At 50.9% G+C, this 21,642-nt stretch overlaps 1 protein-coding gene across 1 annotated transcript in view; it reads right to left on the bottom strand.

The window, feature by feature from the left end:
* The window catches only part of CSF1R (colony stimulating factor 1 receptor), a 30,849-nt gene extending 16,014 nt beyond the window's left edge, over window positions 1–14,835 (bottom strand). Inside the window, exons 1-9 of the mRNA XM_012658317.1 lie at window positions 14,481–14,835; window positions 10,360–10,617; window positions 9,633–9,917; window positions 7,806–7,942; window positions 6,965–7,124; window positions 4,033–4,219; window positions 1,262–1,377; window positions 998–1,118; window positions 694–884 (exon numbers count right to left, since the gene is read on the bottom strand). Coding sequence (XP_012513771.1) covers window positions 694–884; window positions 998–1,118; window positions 1,262–1,377; window positions 4,033–4,219; window positions 6,965–7,124; window positions 7,806–7,942; window positions 9,633–9,917; window positions 10,360–10,617; window positions 14,481–14,529 — 1,504 coding nt within the window. The 5' untranslated portion in view covers window positions 14,530–14,835. The remainder of the gene's footprint in view (window positions 1–693; window positions 885–997; window positions 1,119–1,261; window positions 1,378–4,032; window positions 4,220–6,964; window positions 7,125–7,805; window positions 7,943–9,632; window positions 9,918–10,359; window positions 10,618–14,480) is intronic.
* Between the last annotated feature and the right edge of the window lie 6,807 nt (window positions 14,836–21,642).

Raw genomic sequence — 21,642 nt, 5'->3', positions numbered from 1 at the left:
TGCCCGTACAGAGCTTGGCACGGTGCCTGGCACAGCGGGAGCGGTCAATAGAACGTTGGCCTTGTTACTCATGAGGTGATAGAGCTGAGAGCAGCTGCAGGCAGCTGCTCCAAAGCCAGCAGATGGGGCACAGCAGTGACCACCTCTGAGCCAGGCAGAGCCCACGGCCTGTTCTGTCCTCGCCAGGCCCAGAGAGCCTCACCAGGGCACGCAGTGGGTGCTGGAGCCTGGTCACTAAAGGCCTGGGGGGTGCTGTGGGCCATCACGACTGGCCCTGGGCTGGGAATGGACTGTGTTTGCTCTTTCGAAGCTCTGCAGAGGCACTGGTCCCCCGCACGGAGCACATGCCAGCTCGCGGTGTATGTGCCACGCACCAGCACGTACTTGTGAGTTAAGGAGTGAGTCAGAGTGCAGGGACAAGAGCAGGGCAGGGTGCCTCTGGCTGCTTCCTCTCTGGACCCCGTATCTGGCTCCCTGTGCTCCTCTGCCCCTTCTCGGTGCCTCTGGGGACCTGCTCGTCATGGGGGGGGTGGGAGCGGCCCCCAGAGGTGGAACTCGGTACTGCTGGGATCTGCTCCAAATGGGATCTGGCTTTGGCTCCCGGGGGTGCGGGGGTGGGGGTGGGGGTGTGTGTGTGTGCAGGTTCCAGGACCACCTCCCATCCCGCCTGGAGGGGCGCAAGGCTCCGCTCACCTGCGGCGATGGGCCTGAAGGCGTGGGAGCCATTCCCCACGCTGTTGCGGGCCCTGCACTCGTATGTCCTGTTGTGCGGAAATGTCCTGACGGGCAGCAGGCTCTGCACGGTCACCTTGTGGAAGGGCTCCTGGCTCAGGACCTGGGGCTGCGAGTCCTCCCAGACCTGCAGCACTTGGGCCTCATCGCACCTGGAAAGAGCAGAATGTGGCTCCGAGTTTCGGGGTCCCCAGCACGGGCATGCCCGTCCCTCCCACTCCGGGGGTGCCCAGCCCGGCTGAGGGAAGGAGCAGAGCCCGCCTACCTGTCAGTGTGGCTCCGGCACTGCAGCCACGTCACGTTGGGCTGGGGGTACCCGGAGGCTTCACAGAGCAGGGCACGGGAGCCGTTGACCAAGGTCCACGTGGCTCTAACCTCTGGGGGGTCTGAGGAGGACAGTCCCCTCTCCTGACCACGCTGCACTGAGCCTGCTCCCTCGCAACCTCTCCCGTAACACCCCCCCACCCCGGTCCAGCCCATCTCTCTGGGCAGCCCCAGGGACCCGCCCAAGCCCCGCCCCAGCACTCACATCGAAGGGTGAGCTCGAAAGTCAGAGCGCTCCAGCCGCCCAGGTTCCTGGCCATGAAGGAGTAGCGGCCAGCCTCGGAGGGCTTCAGGCGGGGCAGGGAGAGGGTGGAGGTGTACCTGCAGGGGAGAAGCAGGCAGTCTGGTGAGCCCCAGCCTGTTACGGCCCCTGCCGGGACAGCGAGGCCCAGACAACAACCTTAGAGGGGTTTGCTTTATTTTTGGTGAACTGTCCAGGGCCCAGAGGCCTCGGCTGTGCCGGGTACTCAGTCGGGGTGCCACTGAGACTCGGGAAAACCACCAACCCTACTTCCTTAATTGTTTTCTTAATCTGAAAGTGGTTTCTTCTGAGGTTTAGTAGAGGTGATGTCTGTGAGTTGCTGGGAGCACATCACAAGTCCCCTCCTCTCACCGCCGTCACCAGACTAAGCTTTCACGAGAGCAGCAATCCCTGCTGAAAATCCCTAACCTGTCCTCCCTGCCAAGAGGGATTGTGAGAGGGACAAGAGGCAGGATATAGGGCCCTGGGTTCTAAGCTGTGTTGCTATGGAGACTGGGGTTCAAGTCCTGGTGCTGCCATTTCTTGGCTGTGTGACTTTACACAAGTACTTAACCTCTCTGATCCTCTACTTCCTTTGCTGTAAGGGTGATACTGATGGTTATTAATTCACAGCTTGGCCTGAAGATTAAAGGGGTATGTGTTTAGGGTGCTGGACACAGAATCTGACTCATGACAGGCACTGAATTTAATGGTACCCTTTATCACAGACAAGGCCTGAGGGCAGATACTAACAATAAAAGTTATCCTTGGGCCGGGCGCGGTGGCTCACGCCTGTAATCCTAGCTCTCTGGGAGGCCAAGGCAGGCGGATTGTTTGAGCTCAGGAGTTCAAAACCAGCCTGAGCAAGAGCAAGACCCCGTCTCTACTAAAAATAGAAAGAAATTATCTGGACAACTAAAAATATATAGAAAAAATAGCCGGGCATGGTGGCGCATGCCTGTAGTCCCAGCTACTCAGGAGGCTGAGGCAGGAGGATCGCTTGAGCCCAGGAGTTCGAGGTTGCTGTGAGCTAGGATGACGCCACAGCACTCACTCTAGCCCGGGCAACACAGTGAGACTCTGTCTCAAAAAAAAAAAAAAAAAAGTTATCCTTGGCTGACTCCAGGAAATTTTTTGTTTTGCTCTTTCCTTAATCTCTATTTTATAATTTGTCCATAATGAATATGTATTGTTTAGGTAATAGATAAGTTCTAAAAAAAAATTGTAGCAAATTACCAGATCTCACTTGGAAAATGTCTGGGCTACCAGTGGGCTAAAATCAACAGTGTTCAAAGGGCTGTTTCATTCAGCCAGACCCTCAGCATACGGACCCCTTGGCGCGTCATTTCTTGACATCTACCCCTTTCATTGAGAAGAGTTTAACTTTTCTGGATGACTCAAAGTCACCACGATGATCATAATCATCACGAGCTAAAATTCAGTGGCTGTTTGGGCTTCCTTTCCACCATGTCTCTGTTGCTCGTGGACCCACAAAACCCACCCATGGACCAGCCCCTCCCAGGGTCTGCAGATTCCAGACTCAGAACTCCTGCTTCAGAGGAGGGAAAGATGGAAACCCCGGCCGGAAAGGACCAGGAGTGAACCGAGAGGAGGAAGATGAGGACAAGGAAACATCCCGGCTGCTTCTGACGACTGACTGGCAAGACCCCAGCAATCAACGAGGTTTGGGCGTCAGGAGCCGGAACGAGAGCCCCAGAGGGCTGTGGCGTGGGGGGGATGTCTACGGGATTGTGTAGCCCGGGACGGCAGGCAGATCTCCTCTGGGGAGCCAGCTATGCTGGAAATACTGCCTGGGGCTGTGTCGAGGAGGACTCTAAGGCTGCGTCTAGACTCTGCGGGACAGAGTTGCAGAAAAGGGATCAGGGCTGTCCTGAGTGTGGGCAGCAAAGTGTGGCATGCGCACCGCGTACTTGCTGCTCTTGATCAAGCTGAGCTCTCTCATTCTAATAGGACAGGGTGAGAAATGAGTATTTTACTACCTGGGATGAGTGTTCCTCGTAGGGAGGAAACTTTCTTGTTTAGAAACTACCTGGTTAGGTCGCTTTGGTTGGGAAAATACGATCCTGAGGACATAGTCCACAAGGAAACAGGAAAAGGAGGTTTCTTAAGTGTGCACATGGGCTCTGGGGGCGGAGAGACGGAAGAAGCGAGGATGTGCAGTCAGACCGCGCTGTAAGAGAACAGTCTGGAGCCTGTGAGGAGAGCGGCCAGCGAGACATTCTCAGGGTGGGGATGACCACAGCAGGCCTTTAAGAACATGTGATGTATGCGTGATTGTGCGATGTTAATTCCCTCTACCCGCCCCCCAAACCTGTGTATGTGGCAGACCCCTTGTGTAGTCATTGTTAGGAGTGTGTCTATGCACGGAAATCACGGGGGTGGTTTCTACATTTGGATCAGCCACGGAAGAGGAGGACAAATGAGACAGAGCATCCTTGCAGGCCCGTGAGAACGCGCACTCTCAAGAAGTGGTAGAATTCTGGAGGAGGCATTGGACCTCCCAAGGATGCGGGACAGAGAGACAAACCAGTGTGATCCAAATCTCACACACAGATGACTGATGTCCACGTAGTCAGGGATGGTGAAGCCCAGACAGGGGAAGCGACTTGCTCAATGTCACACAGCAAGGTTGGGACATGACTTGTGTCCCGATTCCTGCGGCAGCACCCCCAGCTGGCTGTGGGGCTGTGCAGATGGGAGCCAATAGGTGGTACCTGTATGTGTCCTTGATGGTGACAAAATCGAGCTTGGGCTGGTGGTCAGAGAAGGGTCCCAGGTAGGTCCAGTTAAAACCCTGCAGGCCTGGGTAGGCCTCCACTTTGACTTGGAGGTCGAGCTTCTCCCCCACGGTCACCTCCTGGAGGAGGTTCTGCTCAGAGATCAAGTTCACATAGGCACTGTCTGGAAAGCAGAGCACACGGGCATCCGGCATTAGTGGAAGATGTCCTGGTTTATTGGTTCATTTGCTCATCTGCCCGTTGACGTAGTCCCTGAACACCTACGCTGTGCCACCTGCAGTCCCCGCCTCCAACCAACGCTGGGCCTCCGACATCCTTCTTCCCACGACCTGCCTCAGGAGCCCGGGGTCAAAACTTTTCTCACCCAGCCCTGGGAGAACTCAGGCAAATTCCTACCCTGCTTTGTGCCTCCGTCTTATTTGTAGAATGAAGAGATTGAATGTATCTGTGATTTTCCAACTTTTTGAAAAATGTTTGGTTATAAAAAAAAAATTTGTGTTTTTTTCACACGCCCTCATCCATTTCCCCTTCTAGTAATAAGTCAGTCCATGTGGCTTCCACATGCGGCTCTGGAGTAGGCACGTAGCCCAGGCCAGCCCGTCAGTAATCTGTCCTCCTGGCCTTGATACATGAGTCCTTGAGTCTATAGCATTCAATTCTATGGTTTTTGTTGGAACTGTGGGAAAATAGAAATCTTTATTTCACTGGCATTGCCAAGCGTGGTGCCACTAGGACTCCCATGAGGGGATGGCTTTCCTGGGGACTAGCCCCAAAGGAAATAAGTAGAGCTGAGAGTTGGGCAGCAACAGATTTTTGCCTGCATCATCTGGACACCTGGATCCAACTGTCCCTGAAGCAGATATCCACGGGCTTTTTAGCTATGGGACCAAAAAATCCCCCTTTCGATTAGGCCAGTGTGAGCTGGGTTTTGTTAGTTGTTTCCTCTAATGAAATATTGCGTGACTTAGAATCAAGCTGCTCTGGTTGAACCTCAGGCAAAGGAGTCGTGGCAAGAACCCGTATTCACTCAGCCTCTCTAGGCCTTTGATGGGAGTCCCCAAGATGCTTTCTTAAAACCCCAGGGCTTTGCAAAAAGCCCTGGACTAGATGATCCCTAAGGGCGCCTCTCCATACTTAATTCTATGAAATCTAAAATTCGCTCTTCCACCCTGTCATATGTCTGTGCAAAAGCCCCCTGTGGCTCCCCATTGCCTCCATTATTTAGCTTGGCATTCAAGGCTCATCTCGGTCAAATCAGGTCTCGCTGTGCTTATCCAGCCTTCTCCCTGCTTCCTACACACACACACACACACACACACACACACACCCATGCACTCTCTCTCTTAATGCTCTACCCACCTGGGTCTCCTAACATCCCTGAACACACCATAGTCATTCCAACCTTGGAGGTTTTGCTCAAGCCATTTCCTCCACCAGGAACCCCATCCTCTTCCTCTCTTCTACTTAAAGCCTCCTCATCCTTCCAGACTACCCCCACCAGGGAGTCTCCACCTACCGCCCCGGCCCACAGGAAGCTCTCGCTTCTGGACTCCCGTTGCCCTTGCAGACTACACACTCTTCGGGCAGCACGTCCGCACTGCTCCGTGCCTCTGGCTCTCCCCTCAGGCGGCTGCCTTCCCTCGCCAGCTAGTCCGCGAGCTTTCGGGGGTAAGGCTTCTATTCTATCGTCGTCGTCGTCATCGTCTTCTGGCCACGGGAGACCGAAATGCCCAGAGCCTGCTCGCACCCTGAAGAGCTGCCGCCTTGCCTAGGGGCTCCAGTCCAGCGACTGCCACTGTCCCCACCTCAGTCTCCGTAGCCAGAGACCTGGAGGTCGTCCTAGCTCCTCTCTCTTCCTCATTCCTTCATCTCAGACCCAATCCTCATGGCGCTAGACTGAACCTTCTCAGATACCATCTCCTGGTGCACCTTAGGCAGCGTTTACTCTGTGCCAGGCCCTGTTCTAGGCACTTCTTATATTTGTGTGTGTGTGTGTGTGTGTGTAGACATATATATATATATGTATACATACATATGTATACATGAAGGCAGTTACTATCAATATCCCCATTTTGCAGATAGGGAAACTGAGGCACAGGGGGTTAAGCAACCTGCTAGTCCCTGGTGGAGCCAGGTTGGAGAGCATGGCCGGGCAGTGTGTGCTCCTGACCACCACACAGTGTCCCCTCTGTGCAATCTGAGCCCGTCACCCTCCTCTTTAAGACCTTCAATGACCTCCCGAGAGGATAAGATCAACTACCCCGTCCCTTTATGACTCCTGTGTCCCTGGCTGCTGCCTCCGTCCCTGCTCCCCTGTGGCCTCTCCTCACACCCCTCCACGTCCCTGTGATTCACAGATTCTTTCAGCGTCTCAAATACTCTATGCTCCAAAGAGAGTCTTTGGGCCTTGCAGAAGCGCTGTTGCCCATCCTCCCCTACCCTTCTGCCCAGCTAACCACCTTCATCCTTCCTGTCCCAGCGTAGAGGCCACCTCTCCAAGCCTGGGCTGGGGGACCTCTTCAGTGTTCCCAGGAACCCCGCTCTTCCCCCAGGGTCACACTGGGTGATCACAGTCTCTTCATGTGTCCATGAATGAATGGACGAATGAATGAGTGAACAAACGCAGTCCAGTAGGGAGCTACTGGACCCCAATCCCAAAACAAACAAACAAAAAATGGTGCTAAGATGAAACATGGCAGCGCAGTGTAGGAGCCAAGGAGGGAGAGAGGGTGCTGGGAGAGGGCGTGGGAAGGCTCCCAGAGCATGGCCGCCTAGCCCGGCGCAGGGTTCCGCAGCGGAGGTGTTCTTAGCAGTGTCTCCTTCCCTGACATCAGCTTCCTCCTTCCCAAACCCCCTCTGCACCCACCCCCAGGATCCCTACCGACCCTCTCCCACCACCGATGCTCACCTACCACCCGGAAGACCATGGAGGTGGAGTGGGCGCCCTGCGCATTGGTGGCCTTGCAGGAGTAGTTGCCGGCATGTTGGAAGTCTACTTGATTGAGGTCGAGGGTCAGGACTTTTTGGTAATGTCCGTCACGAAAGTCGGATTGCTCAGAGATCTCGAGCTGCAACCAGAAGGAATGGAGATGGTATGCCAAGGTTGTTTAAGGATTAGAAAGATCTGGGTTCAAATCCTCAGCATTTAAGGCCTACTATCTGCCTGTCCTTGGGCAGGGGACTGAACTCTGGGCCTCAGTTTCTTCATCTGTAAAATGGGACTACTACTGGTCCCTGCCTCTGAGGGTGAAGCAAGGGGTAAATGAGATGCGCATGCAGTGGCTTAGGGCTGTGCCTGGCACGCTATGGGCCCAGTGCGAGCGGTTCTTAGAAGCAGCCTAGCATGAGCCCCTCCTGGGCATACTCCCTCCTCCTCCCAAAGTTTTTCTGAAATAGCCCTTATATTCCTGGGCTTCAAAGGTGGCCTAGAAACCCCTCGCTAAATCAAAAGTGAGCTCCCATCTGGCTCTTGTCTACAGGCCGGGGCAAAGGTCACGGGCCAAGGGGACAGAGTACCACTTGCCCCCACCCTCTTTCACAGGGTTCAGCAGCACGAGCCCGAGTCCTGGCTCTGGAGCAGCTACAGCCTGGCAGGGGGACCTTGGGCAGGTCAGCTCCCCTCTCTGGCCTTGGGCTGTGCCCTCGGCCTAGACAGCCAGTTTGGAGTGGGGCTGGGGGCTGCACCCTGCAGGGCCTGGTGTGCTGGGAGGATGGGCAGACCTCACCTTGCTGTCCCTCCAGGGACTGACCTTGGTGCCGTTGTGCTGGAGGAAGACATCAAATTCAACCTCAACATTGCTGGCTGAGCACACGATCTGGGCAGCCTCCCCTCGAATCCGCACCAGCTCTCCAGGCTCCAGCGTCAAGGCTGGTGGCCCTGGGATAACTGAAGCCAGGGGAGAGAGCCCTGAACACCCAGGCTGGAGCTGGCACTCCGCTCCCTGCCATGGGCCAGGCTACAGGCCAGGGTCCCCTCCGCGCCCCCGCCCAGTCCTGGGAGGCAGCCTGGCTGCCTCCTAGAGAGCCTTGGAAGGCCCACGTTCTCCATCGCCTCCACCCTGCCCAGTCCACCACTGTTCTCCACTCTGGACTTCTGCAGCAGCCACCTCGAAGGCCTCCCCGCCTCCCCGCCTCCCCTCCGTCCCTGCTACAACCCAGACTCCTCACAGTAGCAAAGCCACCTCTTACAAATATAAACTGGATCAAGCCTATCTCCTGTGTGAACATCAGTGGCTTCCCATCATGCAGAATAAAAGCCAAGGTCCTTCCCACACCCCTGACCTGTTACAGATCCTCCTAACTCCCACCCTCCATTTGCTGCTCTGCAGCCACATTGGCTTTCGTTCCTGCCACAGGGCCTTTGCACGCCCTTCCCTCCTGGAAGTCTTTCCTCCCACTCTTTGCATGCATAGCTCTTCCCGTCCTTTAGATCTTTAGCTCAAAAATTCCTCCGAGAGGCCCTCTGTGACCAGCTTAGCTGAATTAGCCTCACCAGTGCCCCCATCCCTGACTCCCCCACCCCAGCCCCGCTAGCTCGGTTTCTTGCTCATCACAACTTGTATGTACTTCCTCTCTGGTCTGACTCTCCTGTAGAATGTGAAATCCATGGCGGCGCTAGCCGCACACACGGCAGGCATTGAGTTAATATTTGTGCCTGTTGCTGCTGGTGAAAGTTGATCTCATCCAGTTTCCCAAGACCAAGAGACATGAAAGGACTCCCTCAAGGTCACTGAGGGGGTCATGGCAGAGGTAGGGCCTGGGATGCGTGGCTCTCAGCCAGCCCAGGGCTCTGCGGGAGGAAGTACCAGGAAGAGCTCCAATGGCCTCCTCCGCTCACACAGCTGGGAGCCTTTGACCTCCTGGACAGATTTGGCAGCCTCAGGTCGCCGGGCCACTGGGCCGGCTGCCCCACTCTGACCCTGGTCCTGCTACAGGGGCTGACCCCCGTCTCAAGCCCAGGTCCTCAGCCTGGGGCCCTGCTGCTCTCACCCGTCCTCGCAGAAACCGGAGTCCCAGTAGGGTGAGATCCCACCACCGGGCCACAGCCAGAGCCACCGCGTGCACTCGGCCACCTCCCCGCCTCTTGGCTCACCGCCCCCCGGCCTCAGGTGCCCGACGCCCAGCCCTAGGCTGTCCCTGAGTGGGAACGCGACGTCTGAGGGTGTGAGCCCGCGTCGGCCTTCCTTCCACCCCGGAGCTGTTTCCACCTCACTGCCTGTGCTTGCCGCGTCCGCTGCTGAAGCAGATGTCTGCGTGGGCGCCTCCTTCACACCGCTCGCGTTTTAGCAGGGCGCCCCGACCTCACACACCCTTTCTTCAGTTACCTTGGTTAATGGTGGTGTCTAATGGTCTGATGTGACCTCGCCCCGCGAGTTACTCGCTTGCACGTGGCCTGTCTCCCCGCCCAGCACCTGGCCCGCTTGCCCCATGGATGTGGTGGATCGATTGGAGGGAAGAAGTGAAAGGAGGACACCCTGCCACCTCCCATCAGGCACGGTCCCCAGCCGCCACCGTCATGGCTGCCAGCTCTCCGTCCCTGCCCTCCAGACCCGGCCGCCCGGCCCTGCCCCGCACACCTTTCAGCACGTTGAGCCGGATGCTCATGGATGTCTCCTTCCTGCCGCCCACCAGGGTACTGCATTGGTAGCCGTCGCTCTCCAGGTACGTGGCCTTGTGGATGGTGAAGCCGCGCCAGAGCGAGAAGGAGTAGTTGGTCTGGCGCCTGGGGGGCCGGCCACGCGCACGCAGCAGCGAGACGCCCGCCCCCAGCGCGGGGTCGGTGAGCAGGCAGGGCAGCAGCGCGTCCTGGTCCTCGAACACCGTCACCTCCTCTGCTAGCACGTTCCAGGGCCGTCGAGGGTCTGGGGTCGAGGGGCACAGCGTTACAACTGCCCTCCCTCCACCGGGCCAAGGGTCCCCTGGACAGTGGTGACGGGAGGCTCAGAAAGGCTGATCGTTCGCCTGAGGTCACGCCATCCCAGGGCAGCGCAGCGGAGGCTTCAGAGGGGGACTCTGGAGTCACGTGCACCCGGGCTCCAGTCTAGTCCCACTACATGATGCTGTGTGACCCTGGGCAACCTCTCTGAGTCTCTGCAAAATGAGCATGTTAGTGACAGCACCTACCTCACAGGGTTGCTGTGGGGACTACATGAAACGGGAGGCACTGCCACAGGTCCTTGTTCGTGGTCAGCACGGAGTAAATGCAGAGCTGGTTTGCCAGATCATGCATGTTGGGGCCCGGCCCTCCTGCCCATAGTGGGGCCTGCTGGGCCAGGCCTCCTAGCGGAAGCTCAGAGTCCTCACCTTTGACGTAGAGGTGGATGGTGGCGCTGCCCCCCAGGGGGTCTCCAGGCTCCGTGCAGCGATAGGTCCCCGTGTTTTGGAAGGTGGCGTTGTTTGTGGTCAGCACACTGCTGGGGGCATCAGGGTCCAGGGTCCAATGGGGGGAAAGGGGGCCATCCCATTCCACACTGCCACTGCCCACACATCGCAGGGTCACCGTCGTACCTGGCTCCACCACCAGCTCAGGGCCACTGGGCTCTATCACTGGGACCCCTTGACCTGGTGGGGAGAGGGATGGCAGATAGAAGTAAGACCTAGTGTGCCCCTGCTGGGCTGTCCCCTCACTCTGAGATGGGTGGTGCTGGTACCGGGGGTCACCTTGAACAAACCCCTGCCCCTCTGGTAATTTGCTCCACTCCCAACTCTAAACCTGCTGGGGGATGGACTGACGTCTCTGATGCTCAAAAAGTCCCGCTCTGAAACAATGGCTAGGAGCTCGCTTGGCCTCTGTCCCACTGGTCCCCAGCCTCCTCCCTCAGTCTTCCTTGCTGCAATCGCATCATTCTTTTCCCCAGCAGTGGACTCCTTCAACCCTGTGTGCAAACTGGGCTGTATCCCTCACCCCGAGCCCAGCGCCTGGCTCAAAGCAGGGCTCAAACAAGCAAATGAAGAAACAAATGAATGGAATGTTCATGGCCAAGTCCTCTGACTTAATTCATAGGGAAAGAAAAGGGATCTAGGATCCTAGCGGAGTTAGAGAGGTTCCAAGAGTTTCCTGTTGTGCCCACTCCCACCACTGGATGTCTGGTCTGTGGCACAGTGGGATGGTTCAGAGGCACTCTGCCTCAGTTTCCCCACCTATAAGACAGGGACAGTAATTGTACCCACTCACTGGTCTGTTAGGCAGTTTAAATGCACGGGTAGTCTTTACAACATCACCTGTCACCTAATAAGGATTGGCCATTATGTTTATTATCTGGTCTACTCCGGCAGCCCTCCCCTGCACCTCCACACCGCTGTGCTTGCTGGGGAGCCAATCTCTTTTAAGGAAAAGTTTCTTGAAGGAGAAAAGAGAACTTGAAACCCCTACCAGGCCCTCCGGGAAGAAGGCCCGTTGCCTCTGCAGCGTCAGCATTTCTCCGGGACCCAAAATAGGGGCCAAGGAGGGAAGTGAGAGCTGACTCAAGCCTCAGAGGGGCTGCCAGGCACCCCGGGGCCTGCGTGGGCGGAAACACACTGCTGGCACCAGGCTCAGCCCCCGGTTTCCGCTCAGCCTGCGGCCCTTCTACCAGGATGTTCTCACTTCTGCTTCCCGGCCCTCCTGGCCGTTGCTCCCTAGCCAGGCGCCAGAGCCCAGGAGAGGGGGTGCCCCCTGCTGGGCATCGGGAGGGCTGGGAGGCCTGGCTCTGCCACTTACCCCTCGCTGACCTTGGCTACTCCAACCCCTCTGCTCTGGCCCTTTCTGTTCCTGGTGATGGGGGCACAGGGACAGGCCAGCCCCAAGGGCTTCCCGTGAATTCAGAGCTTCTCCATTGTTCTCTACGATAGCTCCTTAAATGAGAATTCCCCCCATCTGCTGCGCCCTCCAAACCAGAGAGCCCAGAATTGGAAAGGTTTCCTCTCACAGATGCTTTAAGGATGGCTTAATTCACGCTCTGACTTTGTACCCTTCTGAAACGTGTGGTCTCTCTGCCTGAGCTTTTGATCCGCAGGAGGGATTGAGAGAACCGCGACTACTGCCAAGGCCCACGCCGTTTATGCAGGGTAACCTCCAGGAAGAGGGACAAGTGTCATTTCTAACACCCTTTCAGCAAATCTCAACAGAGCTGGCGCTGCCCTATCACTGCTGTAGCAATCCTGGGCCCCAGGCTGGGGTTTGATTGCAGGAAACAGCCTGGAGTGTGGGCTCACACCGACTTGGGTTTGGAACTTGCTTCTTGGGTTGGTTGCTTCACCCCTTCGAGCCTCAGGCGGCTCTGTGGTCTGATGGGGGTGATCGGTTCCCACCGGAGACGTCTGCTGAGGATGCAGTGAGATGCTGTCAGAGCTGCTCCTGCGCTGGGCTGCTGCTTCAACTGTGGCATTTCTAATATCCCTCCGGGCCGATACGCTAACATCTAAAGATTTTAACCTTTCACGGGCTATGACTGTGACACCCCTAGTCTTGGACTCTGGCTCTGCGCTGTGTTCCTTTTCCACACCAGCCTGGCCTCACAGGGGGCTTCCCCCTTCCCCTCCTCCAGCCTGTCCCTCTACCCCCTGCCTTGGCCTCCAGGAAATGTGGTCTAGTGGAGGCATCTGTCCTGTTTTGTCCTGTCCTACTGCCCTAGATCTGCATGCAGGACAGGGCTGACACTCAATTTCCGCACCAGCTCCCCCCTGCTGGCCTGGCTAGTGGGAAGGAGGCCTGCTCAGCCCCCGTCCTCCCTGGGGTGGGGGGCACGGGCTTGATGAACATTGACCAAGGCCCCCTTGTGTGCCTGTCCATTCTTCACCTCTCTCGTCTCAGCTCCCAAATTCTCCCCATGCCCCACGCCTCCCACTCGCCTGGCAGACCCCTCCACCATCAGCTCCCAGGATGTGCCCCAGTGTTCGGTCTTCTCCCCTGACACACACACGCACACACACACTGCACACCGAGGCCTGGGACACAGCCCCTTCTCAGCCCAGGGCCTCCTTGCAATGATAGGGAAAAGTGAGCCTCTCCCTGTCTTTAGGGCACCCCAACGCCAACCCCAATCCCCTCACGGTGGCCCCTCGCTCGATCACCTCTGGTCTGTTGGGCTGAAAACTTAAGTTGCCACCCCTCCATCTCTTCTTTCCCCTAGGGCTGGGCACTGGACAACTCCCCTCGCGCCCTGCCCGCACGCGCGCGCGCGCGCGCGCACACACACACACACACACACACACACACACACACACAATGCCCCACAGGCTGGTCTGGGTGTGAGGACAGGACAAGGTAGTGAAATCAAACCCATGGAATTTCCTGGGGTGAGGGGAATAGTCCCTGTCTTAACTGGGATGGTGCATACACAAGAGTGTGCACTGAACTGTACACTTAAGACTGTGCTTTCTACCGTATGTAAGTTGCCTCTCGATAAAAAAAAGACCAAACACTCAAGCCCAGTGGGATTGTCCAGGCCAGAAAAAGACCTTCAGTGAGCCATCTCCTCCTCACGGATCAAATATGCCAACTCCCGGGGGCCTCCTGAGGGGAGGCCAGAGTGAGGCTGCCCTTCCTGCCCATCTGCCCCCAAGGGCCCTCCGAATAAACAGGCAACAGAACACAAAATGTATTTGTTGGGCCAACAAGCCAAGCACACCAGCCCCTCACCTCTGGCCAGGCACCCTCCTAGATGGGATTTCTACAGCAGCTGCTGCTTCCTGAGGGCCTCCTGAGACCCGACAGCCTGTGTCTAGCAGGGCTCTAGCTGGGGGGACCCTCCCTGGCCTCCCCTCAGTCCTCCTTCTGGCCTTATAGCTCTCTGCTCCCCAATTCCCCTCTCCTGAGCTCCAGACCAGGGAGGCCGACCTCTGATCTCTCCCTCTGATCCCTTACCCAGCATCCCAAGGAAGGACCACTGCCCCTTCGGGCCTTTTGGACTCAGTTCCTACCTAGAGTCACTGTGTCACGGGCTGTCGGAGCTGGCAGAGCCATCAGGGCTCTCTAGGGCCTCCCTACCGCGTGAGGGTCTGGACCAGCCGCACTGGCATCTCACACCTCCTAGAAGTTCTCAGGTCACACCTGAGACCTGTGAGTCGGAATCTGCATTGTGACAAGATGCCCAGGTAGTCCGTAAGCACAGGAAAGGGGGCAAGTGTGGCTCTAGTCTAGTCCATCACCGCCTGCGGCCCCTGCTGTGGAGTAGCGGCGGACACTGAAGCCCCGAGAGTACCGGGGGCTTTTTCAGGACACACGGGGAGTCTGGGACAGATCCACGGCCCTGGCCAGGCTAGTTCCACCCCGTCCACACTGTCTTTTCCCTCCACGGCCTCTCCAAACCTGCAGTCCAGTGCTGGGGAGATGGAAGCACAGAGCGGGGACACCCAGCGAGGGTCAGGGGCTCACAGAGTCCTTCACAAGGGCCCCCTCTGTCACACCTCCACCAAAGTCCCCCCAGCCCCCATTCCGTTCTTACCATGCCAAGCTGTGGCCACCAGCAGGAGCAGTAGAACCCCTGGATTCATGGCCTTCACGGACAGGCGACAGGTTGGTGCAGGGCCAGAGCTTGGCCAGGGCACCCAGCTTCCAGCTACTGGCCCCGCGGGGATCGGGACACTGGATACACGCTCCTCTCTGCTGCACTGGCTGTTTGTCTTGTTTTCCTCTTCCTCCTCCTTGGGCTGATCCTCTCCTTCCCCTTTTAGCTAGGCAAGGCAACCACAGAGTTTGGAAATCTTGGGTCTTTAGAAGAAAACAAAGCCTTGGCCCCCAGAGGGAGGGGTCTGAGTCTGGGGCAGGGCCAGCCTGAGCCTGGAGCGAGCTGGCTAAGTCTGGGGGCCTTTTGAAGCCACTTCCAAGGGGCCCTGCAGGAGAGACATGCCCAAGAGCAGGCAGGCGTAGCGCAAATGGGGGTCTCCAGAGTGACCGGGCAGCTCTGGCTGAGCCCAAAGAGAAGTGAGGTTGTGTGACACTGTGAAATATATGTTTCCTGGCTTACACTTCCTAAAATCCTTGGAATCTCTAAAGTAATAAATGTCTTCTTCTATGCTCATGAGTTGACTGGTAGCTGGCATCCCCTAGGTAGCTTCGGGATGGGAGCTGGTCACCAGAAAGACCCGGGTAGGGTTAGAGGATTAGGGCTTCCAGCTCTACCTTGCTAACCTCCCGGGAGGGGAAAGGGCTGAAGATTAAGCTCATCATCAGTGGCTGACGATTTAATCCATCATGCCTATGTAATGAAGCCTCCATAAAAATCCAAAAGGACAACACTGGGAGAGCTTCCGGGGAGCTGAACACGTGGAGGTTCCTAGAGGGTGGTGCACCCCGGGAGGGCACGGAAGCTCCGCATCCCTTCCCACACATCTTTTCGTCTGCGTCTTTTGTAATATCTTTTATGATAAAGCAGTAAAAGTGAGTGAAGCGTTTCCCTGCCTTCTGTGAGCCAGTCTAGCAAATTAATGAAACCCGAGGAGGAGGGCGGGGGAACCCTGATTTCTAGCTGGCACATCAGAAGCACACGAGAAACGACCTGGGGCTTCGGTTGGCACCGGAAGTGGGGGCCAGTCTTGTGGGACTGAGCCCTCAACCTGTGGGATCTGATGCTATCTCCACGTAGGTAGTGTTAGGATTGAATTGGAGGCCACCCCGCTGGTGTCTGCGGCATAAGCTGGAGAACTGGTTGATTGTTTGGTGTCAGAAGTATTCTGTGCTGTGACAGTATAGGAGAAACTGAGTTTGATTTTTTCCTATATGCAGGTCAGTCTGGGAGAGCCTAATAATAATGGCAAGAACTTCCATTTACAGGACACTCACTAGCCAAGCCCTTGACATTCACCATCTCCTTTGGTTCCTACAAAAATTTATGTGGTAGACACTGTCATCATTCTCATTTTACAGACGAGAAAACTGAAGCTCAAGGAGATCAAAAACCTTGAACTTGTCCATGGTCACACAGCTACCAAATGGTGGAGGTGGGATTTGGATCCAGGCAGACTGGTTATAGAACTGTCTTTCATGGATAAATTATTTATTCATTTTTACGAAGAGTGTAATTATTCTGCCATAATTATTTTAAAAAATGGTGTTCCTTTGGTTCCTCCTTTCCTGGAGACAATTACTTTTACCTCTTTTAATTGATTCCCTTAGTATTTTCTTTCTTATCTCTAAATAACATAGTTGTAAAGCAACTTCTTGAAACTGAAAAATCCCAACATAACATTGATCCAGGAAAATGATCGTTCTTCCCATATACTCAGGGGTGTGTGTGTGTGTGTGTGTGTGTGTGTGTATGTGTACTTTCTTTTTCAGGAAAGTATTTTGAACCTTTAGTATTCATGAATACCAACTAAAACAGACTCAAGAAGAAATAGAAAACCTGAATAGACCTGCAACAAATAAAGAGATTTAATCAGTGATCAAAAACCTCCCAAAAAAGAAAAAGCCCACGACCAGATGGCTTCACTAGTGAATTCTACCAAACATTTAAGGAAGAATTAACACTAATCCTTCTCAAACTCTTCCAAAAAGTAGAAGATGAGGGCACACTTCCTAACTCATTCTATGAGGCCAGCATTTTCCTGATGCCAAAGCTAGACAAATACATTGCAAGAAAACTACAGACCAATATAGATGCATGGATACAGATGCAAAAATCCTCAGCAACATTCTAGCAAACCAAATACAACAGCATATTAAAAGGATTATACACCATGACAAAATAGGATTTATCTCAGAAATGCAGAGGTGGTTCAACACATGAAAATCAATGTTAATACATCACATTAATACAACAGAATGAAAAAAAGTCTCACATGATCATCTCAGTTGATGCAGAAAAAGCCTTTGACAAAATCCAGCATGCTTTCATGATTAAAAAAAAAAAAAAACACCAACAAACTAGGAATAAAAGGGAACACTCTCAACATGATTAAGGACATCTATGAAAAAACACGGCTAACTGGATGGTAATAGACTGAAAGCTTCCCCCTTTAGATGAGGAATAGGACAATGATGTCTGCTCTTGCCACTTCCGTTTAGTGTAGTCCTGAAAGTCCTAGCCAGAGCAATCAGCGAGAAAAAGAAATAAAAGTCATCCAAATTAAAAAGGAAGAAGTAAAACTATCTCTATTCACAGATGACGTCTGTGAAAAAAATCCTAAAAGAGCCATGAATACCAACTATTAGAGCGAATAAACAAATTCAATAAAGCTTCAGGATATAAGATCAACACATAAAACACAACTGTATTTCTATATACTAGCAATAATCCAATAAGGAAATCAAGAAGATAATTTTATTTGCAATAGAATCAAAAATAATAAAATACTTGTGAATAAATTTAACCAAGGAGGGCCAAGACTGTACCTTGAAAACCACAAAACACTGCTGAAAGAAAGACCTTAATCAATGAAAAGACATCTTGTTTTCATGGATTGGAAGATTCAATATTGTTAAGATGGCAATACTCCCCAAAGTGATCTATAGATTCAGTGTAGTCTCTATCAAAATCCCAATAGCCTTTTTTGTTTTTTTTTTTTTTTGCAGAAATGGAAAAGCTGATTCTCAAATTCATATGGAATTTTGTGGGGCACTGAATAGTCAAAACGGTCTTGAGAAAGAAGAACAAATTCGGAGGGGTCACACTTCTCAATTTCAAAGCTTACTACAGACTTACAGAAATCAAAACAGTGTGGTATTGGCATAAGGATAGACATATGGATCAATGGAATAAAATTGAGAGTCAAGAAGTAAACCCTCACACCTATGGGCAATTGATACTCAACTAGGGCGACAAGACTATTCAATGGGGAATGACTGGACTTTTCAACAAATAGTGTTAAGAGAACTGCATTCTTGCACTATATATAAAAATTAACGTAAAATGAATTAAAGACCTAAATATAAAAGTTAAAACTATTAAACTCTGAGAAGAAAACATAGAAATAATATTCATGACCTTGGACTTGGAAATGATTTCTTGGCTATGTCACCAAAAGCATAAACAACCAGAGAAAAACAGGTAAATTGGACTTCATCAAAATTAAACATTTTTGTGCCTCAAAGGATACTGTCAAAAGAATGAAAAGACAACACACAGAATGGAAGAAAACATTTGCAAATCATACATCTGATAAGGGCTATGTATCCAGAATAAATATACAACTCAACAAAAAGACAAACAACTTAATTTAAAAATGAGCAAAAAAATGTGAATCGATATTTCTCCAGAGAAGACAGACAACTGGCCAAGAAGCACATGAAAAGATACTCAGCACCATTAGTCATTAGGGAAGTGCAAATCAAAACCACAATGAGACACGACTTCACATCCACTAGGTTGGCCATAATTTAAAAAATCAGAAAATAACATGTGTTGGTGGCCAAGCACAGTGGCTCATGCCTGTAATCCCAGCATTTTGGGAGGCCAAGGTGGAAGGATCACCTGAGGCCAGGAGTTCGTTACCAGCCTAAACAATGTAAGAAGACTCATCGCTACCAAAAAAAAAAAAAAACAATTATCCAGGCGTGGTGGTACACACCTGTAGTCCCAGCTATTGGGAGGCTGAGGCAAGAGGATTGCTTGAGCCCAGGAGTTCAAGGTTGCAGTGAGCTATGGTCATGCCACTGCACTCTAGACTGGACAACATGCAAGACCCTGTATCTAAAAAAAACCAAACCAAAACAAAAAAACCACCACCAAACAAGTGTTGGTGAGGATGTAAAAAAAATTGGAATCCTTGTACATTGCTAGTGGAAATGTAAAATGATGCAGCTGCTATGGTAATCAGTTCGACAGTTCTTCAAAAATTTAAACACAAAACACCATATGACTCAGAAATTTTACTTCTAGGTATAACCAAAAGAACAGAAAACAGAGACTCAAACAAATACTTGCATGTAGATGTTCAATGCAGCACTATTCACAACAGCCAAAGGTAGGAATGGATAAATGAAATGTGGTATTTCCATACAATGGAAGATTATTCAGCCACAAAAAGAAATAAAGTACCTGCTTAAACCCACACAGTGTGGATGAATCTTGAAAACGCTGTGTTAAGTGAAATGTCACATTTTGTACGACTTCATTTATATGAAACACCCAGAATAGGCAACTCCATAGAGACAGACAGCAGGGACTGTGGGGAGGGGAAGTGGGCGGTGACTGCTCAGTGGGCATGGGGTTTGCGCTTGGGGTGAGGAAAATGTCTTGGAACTAGATAGACGTGATGCTTGTACAACATTGCGAAAGTACTAAATGCCACCGAATTGTACACTTTAAAATGGCTAATGTTTAATTTTATGTTATGTGAATTTTAGCTCAAAATTAAAAAGGAGGGATAATTATGACTTTCTCAGGCAAACAAAAACCGAGAGAATTCATTGCCATCAGACCAGCACTACCAAAAAAAAAAAGTTAAGGGAAGTCCTTCAGGCAAAAGGGTAGGAGGAACTACTATACAATAGATGGCAGGGAAAGATGTGCGGTACACTATTGTGAGGTCCTTATACTATATTTAAAACAACAATATATCATTTTAAGGTATACTTGGATTAATTTAAAATATATGTTTTAAAAACTAGGATAACCACTACAATTTTTTAAAAGAGGTATAAGTTATAAACCATAGTGGAAATAAAATGGAGTCATAAAACATAATTAATCCAAAAGAAGATAGACAAAGAGTAAAAAAGAGAGAAGACCAGATGAAACAAGTAGAAAACATCTAATAAGATGGTAAATTTTAATCCGACTGTATCAATTATTACCTTAAATGTAAGAGGTCTAAATATATCAATTAAAAGAAAAAGATTGTCTGATTGGATAAAAAAAGTCAAAACCCAACTGTTATCTGTCTACAAGACACCCATTTTAAATATAAAGACATAGATAGGATAAAAGTAAAAAGATGGAAAAAGATAATTCCATGTAAACTGTAATCCAAAGAAAGCTGGACAGGGCACAATGGTAAAGTTAGATGGGAGGAATGCGTTCTGGTGTTCTACTGCACGGCAGGGTGACTATAATTAATAATTTATTGTATGCTTCAAAATAGCTAGAAGAGAGGATTGTGAATGTTCTCACCACAAAGAAACGATAAATGTTTAAGGTGAGGGATATGCTAGCTACCCTGATGTGACCGTAACACAATGTATGTGTGTATTAAAACATCACATTGTACTCCATAAATAAGCACAATAATTATGCATCAATCAAAAATAAAACTAAAAAAAACCCAGAAAGCTGGAGTAGCTGCAGTTATATCACTCAAAGTAGATTTCAGAACAAGAAATATTTCTAGGTATAATGAGGGACATCAAATAATGACAAAGAAATCAATTAATTAGAGGACAAAACAATCCTAAATGTATATGCACCTTACAACAGACCTTCAAATTACATGAAACAAAACTGGTAGAACGAAAGAAGAGATGTGCAAATCTCATATATAACACTCCTCTCCAGTAACAGCCAGTATAAGTAGGGAGAAAATCAGTAAGGATACAGAAAATTCAACAGAACTATAAACCAACTGGACTTAATTGTGATTTATCTACCTAACAATAGCAGAATACACATTCCTCTCAAGGGTGTATGGAACATTCGCCAAGATGGATCATATTTTGGGGCATAAAATGAGTCTTAAAAAGTTTAAATAATTAAATTTTGTATTTTTTTAGTAATTAAAGTATTTTTTTGCACCACAACAGGATTAAACTTGAAACCATTAACAAAAGATATCTAGAAATTGAACACACTTATAAACAACCCATGAGTCAAAGAGGAAATCACAAGGGAAATTAAAAAATATTTTGAATTGAATGAAAAAAAGAAATCAATGATCCAAACTTCCACCTTAAGAAACCAGAAAAAGAACAAATTTATCCCAAATAAACCATAAGGAAGGAAATAAAGAGCAGAGATCAATGAAATCCAGAACAGAAGAATTAGAGAAAATCAATACAACTAAAAGTTGTTTTATTAAAAATAATAAAATTTACGGAGGGGGAAAAAGCCAAGAAAGACACAAATTATAAATATCAGGAATTAAAGAGTAGACATCGCTACCAACTCTACCAACATTAAAAAGTAATAAGGGAATGCTATGAACAACTCTGTACCCATAAATTCAGTAAACTAGATAAAATAGACAAATTGTTTAAAAAACACAAACTTCCAAATCTCACTCACGAAGAAATAGATAATGTGAACAGTCCCATATTGGTTTAAAAAACTAAACTATTGGTCAAAAACTGTCTAACAGAAAACCTCCCTCCGGGCCCAGGTGGTTGTGCTGGTGAATTCTAACAAATAATCAGGAAATAATAATACAAATCCTACACAAACTTTTTCAGAATAGGAGACACCACTTGTTAACTCATTGTATGACACCAGCACTATCCTGATATGGTGAGCACACAGAACATTAGAAGAAAATAAAATACAGACCAATATCCTTTATGAACATAGATGTAAAAATTCTTAGCAAATCAAATCTAAGAATATATAAAAAGAATAATAAGGCCGGGCGCGGTGGCTCACGCCTGTAATCCTAGCACTCTGGGATACCGAGGCGGGCGGATTGTTTGAGCTCAGGAGTTCGAGACCAGCCTGAGCAAGAGCGAGACCCCGTCTCTAC

This window comes from Propithecus coquereli, unplaced genomic scaffold, assembly GCF_000956105.1.
Source record: "Propithecus coquereli isolate 6110/MARCELLA unplaced genomic scaffold, Pcoq_1.0 Scaffold58, whole genome shotgun sequence".
Classification (NCBI taxonomy): Eukaryota; Metazoa; Chordata; class Mammalia; order Primates; family Indriidae; genus Propithecus; species Propithecus coquereli.
Note: the sequence above shows the minus strand (reverse complement) of the source record. Positions and strands in the feature narration are given on the sequence as shown.